General features: G+C 41.4%; 1 protein-coding gene across 5 annotated transcripts in view; it reads left to right on the top strand.

Annotated features, from left to right (window-relative positions):
* Positions 1-13,035, top strand: part of LOC134468808 (serine/threonine-protein kinase 31-like) — a 112,147-nt gene that overhangs the window by 81,875 nt on the left and 17,237 nt on the right. For 3 of the 5 annotated variants that reach the window (XM_063222683.1, XM_063222682.1, XM_063222681.1), the window contains one exon: positions 1,631-1,780. In XM_063222683.1, the coding sequence (XP_063078753.1) occupies positions 1,631-1,780 (150 nt within the window). Of the gene's footprint in view, positions 1-1,630; positions 1,781-3,195; positions 3,623-13,035 lie in introns of those variants that run through there. The other 2 variants (XM_063222684.1, XM_063222685.1) reach the window with 2 other exon arrangements.

Here is a 13,035-nt window from a genome sequence, read left to right as displayed (position 1 = left end):
ACGCCATACACAAAGAAACATACACCACATTCCACATTATTACGCAAATGATATTTTGTGCCGTTTTCCAAAATGTTTTCTCTAATGCAATGCCCTGCCATTGACTTCAATGTTAAATGCAGCATTCCAGTTACTAAGACAAAGAGCTTATCACCAAGTATTGAACATTGAAATGTAATTTAGAAGGTACCAAATTCCAACTGTTTTGATGTAAATGGGAAAAAAAGAAAGAAATTTGAATTACAACACTACAAAACTATTTTGCGTAATAATGTGGAACAGAGCATTTGAAGTTTATTATTGTAAATAATACCGTTATCATTGGAAGGTTCTTTCAAAAACTTTTAAATTGTACTATAATGGCTGATGACTTGAAAATGATGACGACTGTCATTGGTATTGATTATTTGGAGAAACAGTGAAAAATGTCATTTACGTAATAATGTGGAATGCGGTGTACACCCACACTAATACAGCAACATATAGAAGAGGAGCACACTCAACGCCACCGTAAGACACACACACACTAATACACACACACACACGCTCACGCACACAAGCACTATAAACATACACGCACATGTATACACACGTATTCACACAAGATCACACACACAGGGATTAAAGTATTCCGGCCTCCGGACGGATTTCCGGCTCGTAGCGATTGTCTGTGGGTAAAAAAAAAAAAAAAAACACCCTAAAATATATTGATGGTAAATAATAAAATAAAGGCAGTTTTTTTTTAAACTGAGAATGTTTAGGGAGAGTAGTCTAAATATTTACAGGCACCATCATTTCTGACCTACCTATCTATATACTGTACAGCTGAGAAACCTGTCATATCTGCAGACACAAGTCCCTTGTAGCCACCAAAATAACATTCATGAATTAAGTTAATTTGTATTTGCAATTTGTTAAAAGTATTTTCGTATTATTATTATCAAGCCATATCCAGGCATTTACATTGTATTTTCTTAGGAGTCAACTCTTTTTCATCAATGGTTAAAGATTGGATGTCTGCCTTCAGTTCTGTTATCTAAAATGCCATGGAATTTCAATCTTTGTTGCCCATTCTTCACGTACTTTTTAATTACTTTTGTGATGTAATATGTAACTACAATAGTATGCCTAGTTCCCTGTTGCTCTTCTAACTCTCTATATAAGCAGCAAAGCTTGATATCAAAAGAAATCAAATACCACATGTAGCACATTGTAATGGTGAGTGCTATTGACACCCATTTGGTCACATTGATATTTGAGTCGCAATAGTAATTCATGTCATTCATCATTTTGACCCTGTCATTGCCCATAATAAGATCAATAAGATAAACACAAGTTGAGGGTAAACGCTAAAAAGCAATGAAGTTGATGTTCTGACGCGTGCCGTATAGAGTTGCGTGGACAAAAAGTTCAGGCTCAGGATTTTTTAAAACTTTAATCCCTGCACACATGCTCAAACACACAGTCTCTCTCTCTCTCTCTCCCCCCCCACACACACACACACACACACACACACACACACACACACACACACACACACACACACACACACACACACACACGCTCGCACACACACAGTCATCCTCTCTGGGTGTAATGCCATCTGCCCTTCCTTCCTGCGGTCTATCAGGAGGTCTCCATGGTGATGAGGGGCGTGGCTCTGGGTCTGCAGGCACTTCACTCCGCCCACATTACCCACGCTGCACTGCACCCTGGCAACATCTTCGTCACGCAGAGACAGCACGGCATTGTGGGAGATTATGACGTCACCAGAACGCCTGTGAGTAACAAGAAGTGTGTTTGTGTGTGTCTGTGTGTCTGTGTCTGTGTGTGTCTGTGTGTTTGTGAGGGTTACAACAAGTATCAGCCACTAGCAGTCTCATTGTATACACTGAAATGTACACTGAAAAGTGGATTCCAAAAAAGTTAGTATTTTGTGAATAAAATAAAAATGCTGGCATTTTCAAAACATTCAATATGTTAATAAGGTAGAGCATTGTGTGCAGACAACATATCAGTTGTAAAAGTCAAGCAGAATTATTGTTTTGAGGTAATTATGTGATAATTTAAAATGTCACCCTTGCAACAAATCCCAAAACAGTTGGGACGGGGCCAATAAAAAGTTTTTTTTTTATGTTGGATAAGACTAAACACAACACAAGGGAGGAGACTTAACAGTTAAATACTTTGACTGATGGCATGATTTTATTCAAAAAATTGATATTTTGATGTGCGAGACATGATTTCAGCAGCTCAACTGATAGGTGTGTTCTTCAACTTGTTTACCTTCTTGTTATGCTTACTATGTGGCATATCCTGACTGCAAGGAAACAATGTTGTCACCTGTTTACTATTATGATGGAACCACACTGTTGGAACATAGTAGAGATTGAATGAATATACCTTTATTGCCCCAGGGGTAATTTGTTTTGCGTTTTGGGAACACTTGAACATACAGATAATTACGACATTATACAAGGACAAGACTAAAAAACAAACAAAACATACAAAGTATTCAAATAAAAATAGAAAGTCCTGGCAGAATAGAAATAATTAAATTAAATTAAAAATCATGTATACATTCAGTATATTAAAGCTATTACATTAACTCTGTCTGCACTTAAAGGGACACTGTGCAGGGTTTTTTGTTGATTATTTCCAGAATCCATGCTACCCATTCACTAATGTTACCTTTTTTATGAATATTTACCACCACCATCAAATTCAAAGTGTTCATTATGACTGGAAAAATTGCCCTGTTCATGCATGAAAAGGGGGATCTTCTCCATGTCCGCCATTTTGAATTTCCCATTTTTAGCTGTAAAACTGACTGTACTTGGGCCATACTAGACAATATTAGTTTATTACTTAGTAAACTTTCATGAAAAGATCAAATTTGGCAATAGGCAACCCAGTTTCAATGAGCAGCATAGTTGCAGTACCTTTTTTGACCATTTCCTGCACAGTGTACCTTTAACTTATTCAACAGTTGGATGCTTCTAGGCACAAACGATGTTAACCCTCTATTAGTTTTAAAAAAGGGTAACCTGTATCCAGTCCAGATGGGAGAAGGGAATATTCAAAGAAAAGGAGGTGGGATGGATCATCTACTATTTTTAATGCCAACTTGGTAGTGTACTCATCAGAAACTTGCCTGATACTTTTAACTTCTGTTCCAATTATTTCTCAACCTAGGTGTGTGATTTTGTCCAGCATGTGTCTGTTTTTAGATGCATCCCAGCATCTCTATAAGAGGGTCTGTCCGTCCGTCCGCTGTCCGTCCGTCCGTCTGAAACGCATTCCTTCAATTGTTCCTTCCTGTGTCCACAAGGCGGCAGAGTTTGCATTTTGGCCTGGAGCGAATGCGTGCAAGCCAAAATGTCTATAATATGTTTCCAAACCGGCAATGCTACGCTGATTGCGTTTTGAGACAGACAACTGAAGGGGACATTCAAATTTCGGCGTTGTTTTGCATTTGGACAGTGGGAGGCAACTTGGTTCCGTTTCCACAGCACGCCAACACCACTGTGAGTGTCACTTATATTCAAGGTCTTCACCGCTATGAAACACTTCTGCCCATGAGCATGTCAAACGAGAAGAACGGGACTTTATCATGTTGTGTATGATAGTGTCACGTTGTGCTCAGCTATTTTGGTTCGTCAGAAGCTCGCGGAAATTAACGATTTAGAAGTCAGCAGGCAATTTTTGACACAGATGTTCGTACTCGGATAGAGGGGCGTTTGAATTGCATAACGCTCCACAACATGAAACTGTAATTAGTTGACAGACCTCGACCCGCAGCGCATACGATCCTCTAAACCTGTAACCTTAGCTATTTTTCTTTCACCACATTCACATTTTCCTCCACTTTTCCTCAGTCCACAAACTCGGGCTCAGAAGTGTGTAGGCCTATGTACGAGCCTCTCTTTTAATATCCCCTGCCGGCGATTTTGCAAACATTCTGCCACTACGTTTCAGTGAGAAGTCAGTGTGCGCCGCGCACTGAACCATGGTGCTCGAACTACAAGTACAGTAGACAGATGCGCCATTTCACATAGGGTAGGCCTATGTTACTGATGTTCTCGGACATATTACAAGGTGTTCATACGTTTTCTGCTGGCGGGCGCGTGGACCCCACTGGTGCTTTCCGTTGCGCTTAGAGAGAGCACGGGAGCGAACGCCTCTTTTGATTCGTAATTGCAGTCGTTTGAATTTGGTAAACTCTGGCACTGAAGCTGCCTGCTTTGTGCCTTGACGGTGAAAAGCTGGCATTGAATATTAAGCGCATAATTCACCCAAAGGGTGAACCCATAAGCGCATGATTCACCCAAACGGTTTTATTTCTTTATTATTTGTCAATGTTTAGATTCTTTCCCACATCCACATGATGCTGAAATGACGTGATAAAGGTTGATACTAATAATGTCTGGTAATTTGTAATGTAGCCTACTTGATCTATGTGAAATTTGAAATCATATGGTTCTTTTCCAAATCCAAGCAGGCTTATTATAGCCTAAACTGCAAAAAAGAGCCTTGTCTCTCTGCCTGCCACATTATTTGGAGTTTCCATGGGCAATATGAGCAATAAACAAAAAGCACATCTCTGAGGAGGGGCAGGTTATGAAGAGGTCAGGGGGGCGTTTGGGGGGGAAAAGGTTGGAACAACTGGCATAGAGGGACGCATCTGTTGTCCGCCTGTCGGCCTTGTTAACAGAAAGTCCACCTCCCCAACACTGAATGGCAAAGGTGACCACACTTTGTATGAATGCTAGATAAAACAATCTTAAGATCACTGTATCAACCTTGAAGCTACCTGTTGAAGTATCTGTTGTGCCTTCAAGTATCTTGCAAGAGTATTTTCTTTCCATGTAAGTTTATAATCTGTAATTGTACCTAGATACTTGTACTCTTCTACTGTTTCAATATCATTCCCATGTACATTAATTGGTTCAAGTGGTGGCATTTCCTTAAAATGTGTAATCATATCTTTTGTTTTTGAAACATTTAAAATTAAAGAATTTTCAGTGCAGAACTGATCTACCTCTTGTCTGTAGCCAGTTTCATCACCCATTAAGAAACCCACTATCGCAGTATCATCAGCAAACTTAAAAGCAGAACATTCAGGGGTGTGGCTCACACAGTCATTCGTGTACAGTAAAGGTGATAAAACGCTCCCCTGAGGAACGCCCCTGTTTATGCTAATGGTAGATGACTGTCCATTACTTGCTCTAACATATTGCACTCTGTCAGTTAGAAAATCAAAGACCCATTTCAAAAGTGCATAGTTGACTCCCATTGCACTCAGTTTCTCGATGAGGATATGCGATTGTATGGTGTTGAACGCAGAGGAAAAGTCTGCAATCAGAATGCGCACATATGAAGATGGTAATTCCAGATGTTTGTATATTCCATTCAACATTGTGGTTACTGCGTCATCAACACCCCTTCGCTGTCTGTATGCGAACTGCAGTGTATCCATTTGAGTTACTGTTTGCTGTTTTAAGTGGGTGCTCACAATTCTCTACAAACATTTCATTGCCACAGAAGTTAGCGCTACTGGTCTGTAATCATTCAGAACAACCGACTTTTGTTTTTTAGGCAGTAGCAGAATTTCAGCCGTTTTCCAAATTCTGAAATGACAGTCCAATGATCTCTGAAGCAAGTTGCAGGAAACATGGCTCAGTTGTTGGTGACATGTCCTGAGAACCATGCTCTTCAACTTATCTGGGCCGGCTGCTTTCCGAGGTTTCACTTGACCGAACACTTGCTGGACTTGCCTGCTGGAGACAGTGATGACTGCGCTCTCCGCGTTGTCTGGCCAAGTCGGAAGGAGCCGGGGAGAGATCTCCCATCTCGCAAAGTGTTCGTTCAAAGTTTGTTCGCTTCCTCTATCGAGTGGCAAGGGATGTTTTGATGTTTACTTTGCCCAATCATGGCTTTTATTCCTTTCCACGCCATTCGCCAATCATTGGCCACTATCAGTTCTTCCATGCTTGATTTAGTCCCTCGTCATTCTCCTGACCCGCCTCCATGACTACCTTGGCCTCACCGACTCTGCACTTGCCTGGCTCAACTCCTATCTCACTGGAAGGACACAATATGTCACCATCAAGGATGCAAATTCTTCAACAGCTCCAGTCAACCACGGCGTGCCCCAAGGATCAGTGCTTGGCCCCCTCTTATTCTCTATCTACATGCTCCCTCTTGGCAATATTATCCGTCACCATGGTCTCAATTTTCACAGCTATGCAGACGATACCCAAATATACATCAGCATTAAGTCCTCTGTCCCACTCACACCTTCACCACTCATCAACTGCCTGCACAACGTCAAAACCTGGATGGCTGCAAACCTACTCAAACTCAATAACGACAAAACAGAGATCATTGTATTGTACCCCCCATCTCGGGCCGAGGAGGTTGGTGGTCTGTCCCTGGATGTGGATGGCTATACCATCAGGCCATCCTCAGAGGTGCGAAACCTAGGTGTCGTCTTTGACCCTTCCCTCTCATTCCAGTCTCACATCAAAAACATCACGAAATCTGCCTTTTTCCATCTCAAGAACATCTCTAGGCCCTCACTCTTCGACTCTGTGACCGAAACACTTATCCATGCTTTCATTACTTCCCGCCTGGACTACTGCAATGGGGTACTGTATGGCCTACCCAAGAAAGCCTTGGAACGACTACAGTATGTTCAAAATTCAGCAGCCAGAATTATATCTCGCACGAAGCGGTGGCAACACATTACTCCCACACTCAGACAGCTTCACTGGCTCCCGGTGAAGTCCCGCATTCAGTACAGAATTCCCCTGTTGACATACAAATCACTTCACTTTCTTGCTCCTCAGTACCTCTCTGAACTCCTCCAACCCCACTTCCAATCCAGGTCTCTGCGGTCTTCTGAAAAGGACAATCTCATCATCCCCCGAGCCAGACTCCATACTGTTAGTGACAGCTTTTTGTGTTGCTGCCCCCACGCTCTGGAACAGTCTACCTCCCAACATACGCCAGGCCCCCACACTGTCTACGTTCAAGAAGCACCTTAAATCACATCTATTCACAGAGGCATATGGACTTTGACTGCTGAAGGGGCAGGGGAAGGGCCAGTGAAGTTAGAGTCCCATACTCGCACCGATGTTACTTTGGGCTTCTCTTTTTTCAGATTCTGATGGTAGGAGGGCAGTAAGAAAACACTATTGTGGTCAGATCCCCCTATTGGCTTGCTGGTGGCTTGGTAGGCATTTTTTAATGCATTTTATGCATTTTTTATGCATTTTCTATTGTCTTTGACGCATTTCACATACGGCTGATAGTGGTATTATGATAGTTAACGCTCCCCCTGTTAACTCTCCTAACATTTATGTGTGCATTAAAACGTGTAAGTCACCATGTACGATACTAAATGCATGGATGTGTTGTAAAGGGGTGACTTGTACAGTTGAGGACGATATTATTAGCCCCCCTCCTGAAATTAGACATTTCTCTTGATTTCTCAGTGAAAATGACCATTATAGACAGCTCCTGTTATTCTGGAAACAAATACACCATGAAGACAGTGTCCAATAAGTTGAATTTGGATTTCCCCATTGTTGCAATGAGTTAAAACAAAAAAGGCCAAAAATGGCAAGGACAAAACTAGAAGCCCCCTGATCATTAATAGTCGATACGGTGCCATTTATGAACCAAAACTGACTCTGGCTCTTTGATTAGTTGTTAACTAGATTGGCACATGTCCTACTGGGGATTTTCGCCCATTTCTCCATTGCAAATTGCTCTAGCTGGTCCACATTCCATGGATGTTGAGCATAGACATTTGCCACACATTTTGAGTGGGATTGAGGACTGGATTCTGAGCAGGCCGTTCCAGTATCATGGTTTTAGTATCCTTGAAGAACCTCTGAACTAATTTAGAAGTGTGTTGAAAAAATGGATGCCGCCACCACCATGTGTAACTGTGGGAATTGTGCTTAGTCTCATTAGACCAAAGAAGCTCTGGACTGTTGCTTAGATGATTGTTATTGACCTGGTCTCATCTGGAGTTTTCTTTTCAAGAATGACAGCTGTTAGGGCTTGTCATCCTATTGGGCTTTGGGGCCATCATCACAGAGAGACCCCTTTACTAAAGACAGTGAACATCGGAGTCCAATTGAGCTTTGCCTGTGAACATTTGAAAATCAGAAATGTGTTTTGGATGTCTCTGATTTGGTCTGATGATGTTTAATTGAACCTGCTTGGACACATGAATGCTGCTTCTGTTAGGTGAAAAAATGGACAGGCCTTACATTTTGGTAACATGGTTTCCACAAATAAACATGGTCGTGGTAGCATCATTCTCTGGCAGCATCAGACACGGGAAACCTTGTGTGGGTGAACGGCACTATGAAAAGAGAAGACTATGATAGAATATCGAAGGAGACTATGAAAAAATATGCTCATAGATAATAAGATCTTCGCTGAATCTTTCAATAAGATAATAACCCAAAACTTACATCCACATTAGTCCAAATGTTCTTCAAGGATACTAAAACCATGATCATGACCTCAATTCTTTGAGTGCTGAGAATCAGTGTCCATGCTCAACAGTCAACACCCAAGCAATTTGGACCAGCTAAACAATTTTTAATGGGGAAATGGGCCAAAATCCCTTGTATGACATGTGCCAACCTAGTAAACAACTAATCATAGAGCCAGACGTCAGTTTTGGTTCATAAATGGCACCGTGTTGACTATTAATGATCAGGGGGCTAATCATTTTGTCCTTGCCATTTTTGCCCTTCTTTGTTTAAACTCATTGTAACAATGGAAAAATCCAAATTCAACTTATTGGACACTATCTCCATGGTGTATTTGTTTCCAGAACAACAGGAGCTGTCTATAATGGTCATTCTCACCGAGAAATCAATAGAAATGTCTAATTTCAGGAGGGGGCCTAATAATATTGTCCTCAACTGTACCTGAGATCCAGGGCAAATGCAAGCATGGAAGTCTGTGTCGTACAGCTCAGTCTCCAGAGCCTTTTTCCAGCTGGCTCTCCTCCAGCATTCACAGTTTGTGAGGAAAGCCCCACGATAGGGATGCACGATGTTGAAATTTTTGGCCGATACCGATATCCGATATTTATATTGCGGTTTTGGCTGATAACCGATATTTACCGATGTTTTTTTTTTTTTTAAGGGATAATAACATTTAATAATAAGATAATAACATTTAATACAGACTGACAATGATGCAAACTGCGTTTTCAAATGTCTTCCTTTATTTTCAACTCCCGGTGAGAAACATTAGATAATAAAATGTAAGACAAACAATGAAAGGCACTGCCAAGTCTAAAAAACCATACCAGAACCAATAAGAATGAGAACCGTAAGTTCATATAAAAAACAGTGAAAGTACCTGCCTTGCCAAGTCCAATCTTTGGAAATTTACAGCCAGATACATATCAGAACAAATCAAAATAATAACCACAATAACATGTCTATATGAACATGTCTAATAACATGTGCTGAAGTTTTTCATGTTTAGATAGTGCAGGTGTGTGTACATATGTGTGACAGAAAGGTTGAGAGAGAGAGGGGTGTGTGTGTGTGTGTGTGTGTGTGTGTGTGTGTGTGTGTGTGTGTGTGTGTGTGTGTGTGTGTGTGTGTGTGTGTGTGTGTGCATAGGCGCCGAAACCGTGGGTGCTCCAGGGCCCGGGCACCCACGGGAATCGGTGGGCACCCACGGTAATCTGTGGCACCCATCGAGCACCCACGGACAAACTCGAGCACTAAAGCAGTATTATTCGCGAGAGAAGTTTAAAAATGAAATGGCGTTTGCATTAGGCCTATAACGATCATTTTGTAACGTAAGGTAGGCCTACTTCACGCGCCGATCCTTTTCCCTCTGTGGTGCGTTGCTCTTCTACACCACAGACCTGTCTGTGTTCTACACAATCAGACAGTAACCATAGAAACGGTGTTGGATTGACCATATGGCATACAGGGCTTTCACCCAATGTCCTTGATGACGCCCCTCAATGGTATCAGTCCTTATGATGATAGCAGACCTCTTCAAGATAGCAGACATTGATAAAACATGTTGTTAGATACAGAAACGTTCGTACTACATTAGTAAAATCCCGTTGAAGGCTTCATTGTCGCTCTAAATGCCTCGTGAACTAATCTAGACTGAAAATGCCCGACATGAATTTTCAGAACAGTTTAGCGTCTGCAAACGGTTCAGAAGTGGAGTTCTATCACAGGCTGCGTGAAGCTGTTTGGTTATATTGCGTTATTTCACAAGTTATGGAAGTTATGGAAGGATCTAAACCTGCTTTTCAGTTGACCTACAAGTAGGGTTGCCACCTCACTTTGACAAAAATCCTGGACATTTTGACCATCAAATCGACCTTTTTTCTTAGCGGCGCACGTACATCTACCCAATCGCCCTTGTGTGCTGAAAATGACATTTTTGCCAGACATTTATTAAGTTAATTGCCGAACAAAATATAGCAGGCTTATTATTTTGACTATTTCCAATACTTTTTGGCTGATGACAGGAGGGGGCAAGTAGGCCTAGTGGGCACTGGTAAAGGGGGAATAAATACATTGTTTGCTTATGTGGAATACAAAAATAAATACTCAAATTGTTCACTCTAAGAATACCTGAATATAATGATGTAGGGTGTGGTGTCAAACAGCTTCCTTAGAGTGGGATGTGTGTGCTTTGTTCATGCTTGCCTGTGCATCTGCTGCTTTCTGCTCCTGGCTAAACAAATAGGCTTCATAGGACATGTAACTGGTAGTCTTGTAACATGTAACTGGTAGTCTTGTAACTGGGCACATTCAAGAGTAGGTAGATAAGACCATTTGGATTCCATTTAATTCGTCCTGTGATGATTTTGTGACCAAAAAGCATGGAATTTCATGGTTTGATGATTGTAGCTCTCTGATTTGACATAGGAGTTGACATAGATGATTAAAAATAGGACAGGCCTATATAAAAAAACGTGGCATCGTCATCTAAGCCGTTTTATCTGTGATAGGTTTTGAAATGCATTGATGTAAGCTGACAGACACCTTAATTTCCCTACCTTACTAGGCTATTAAAAGTAGGGTTTCCTTATATTGTTCATAGATGGGCTACAGAAGCATTTTCGCTGGGCACAGGGAGCAGCTAGCAGAAAATCGACTGGGCATGTTTTTTACTCACATCGCATATTTCTCCTGCATCATGTCGACCCTTTACGTTTTTTCCCCTTTATTGGCCTGTCACGGTCATCGCCTCCTGTAGAACTATCGTCTTTCTACCCATTTCACGTTAAAACTTTTCTGCTTTTATTCACTGGATTCATTCGTTGTCTCGCATAGTTCAACATTCTCTCAGTCTCTCCACCTCATCATCAACACTCCGGAATCCGAACCGCGCGCCAGCCCCACTAGACGAGCTTGCTGCGTAATTTGCCTAGAACTTGAGCCAATGAGATGGGTGCATACATTTATGGACGTAGGCACGCTGCAATTTAGTAGGCCTACTGACGGTAGCCTACTGATTGAAATACAGATTTTGCCCATCATGTACAAATTCCCGGACATTCAGTGTCCCGGATTTTTATTTTTACTTTCCGGGACAGACCATAAAAATCCGGGACAATCAGGAAATTCCGGGACAGGTGGTAACCCTACCTACAAGCTAGGACTTCTTACAGACAAAGGTTTGCAGTCGGAAAGTTTAGTCTTCAAAATGGTAAGTCGCTGTCATATCATCCTGCGATATCCCATGTGTAGCACCGCCGTGTGCCGATCTGTTATGGTCATGTTTTCTACTCTGGGTCTAAGTGCTGGGATGATCAAGTTGAGTCTACTCTCGACATATCCATACTTTTATTGTGCGCTGTTGAATGATTTTGCCATTTTATTTAGCTTTTCTGGCTTCTAGCGCTGTTGGCTTTAGTCATGATGACTGAGTAGCCTAGTTTGAACATAGCTAACATGAAGTGGCCACACATGCCGCATTGTCGGACTCGAACATTTCAACATATTTCTGTGACACACGTAATACCTTGGCTTAGTTATTTGTGTGTAATATGAACGCTGCGTTCATGTGCTAAATCTAAAGTGCGTGGCTGAACGCCTGTCTGAATTCAATGAGGACGCCTTGCTGTTGTTCTTTATTGATATCCTGTTTGGACGCAGTCTGGCTACTGCTATGCTTGGTAAAATGTAGGCCTACTCAATACAACACTTACATCATGCATGGTTTCATTTTATTAAGGAAAAGGATGATGTGTGATCTTAGGTCCGTGTAGGCAGCTGGCACCTTTATTCATAATGCCGACTAGAGGCACCAGCAAACGTGACCTGAGCTTTGCGTTCAATTTATAGGCCTTCATGATTATAATGTTCAATTTTCAATTCAAATATAGGCGATTTTATTTTGAAATATTGATTTGACACCCACATGGGAAATAAATAGGATAGGCCTTCAATTATTATTTAGCCTACCCATTCAAATAAAGTAACCAACTCATGAAACGGTTATATTATTGGAAAAAAGCAAGGCATGGCAAACAAACGGGACATTATGTGGGTCGCGACCCCCGGTTGGGAACCGCGAGCACCCACAGGCAAAACCAAAAGTCGGCGCCTATGTGTGTGTGTGTGTGTGTGTGTGTGTGTGTGTGTGAGTGAGAGAGAGAGACAATGAGAGTTTGAGTGTTTCTCTGTGTGACTATGTGTGTGCACAAATATGTGTCTGTTCTGTATTTGAGGACAATAGAATAACATTTCAAAACATACATTTAAACAACATACAATACACTGTAATTTAAAGGTGCACTGTGTAGGAGGTGGCCAGAGTAGGTACATACATTAATATTTACTAGTATGGCCAAAGTACATTCATTTTTCCAGCTCAGAATGTCCATTTCTGGAAATTCAATTTTCATGTGTGAAAAGTGCAATTTTACTTTACTGCATAATACTTAGAATTTGTTGTTGGTGGTAAGTAGTAGTCATGAAAAAGGTAACATTAGTGAATGGGTAACATGCATTT

The sequence above is a fragment of the Engraulis encrasicolus genome, chromosome 18, assembly GCF_034702125.1.
Source record: "Engraulis encrasicolus isolate BLACKSEA-1 chromosome 18, IST_EnEncr_1.0, whole genome shotgun sequence".
Classification (NCBI taxonomy): Eukaryota; Metazoa; Chordata; class Actinopteri; order Clupeiformes; family Engraulidae; genus Engraulis; species Engraulis encrasicolus.
This window is presented reverse-complemented; position numbering and strand designations above follow the sequence as displayed.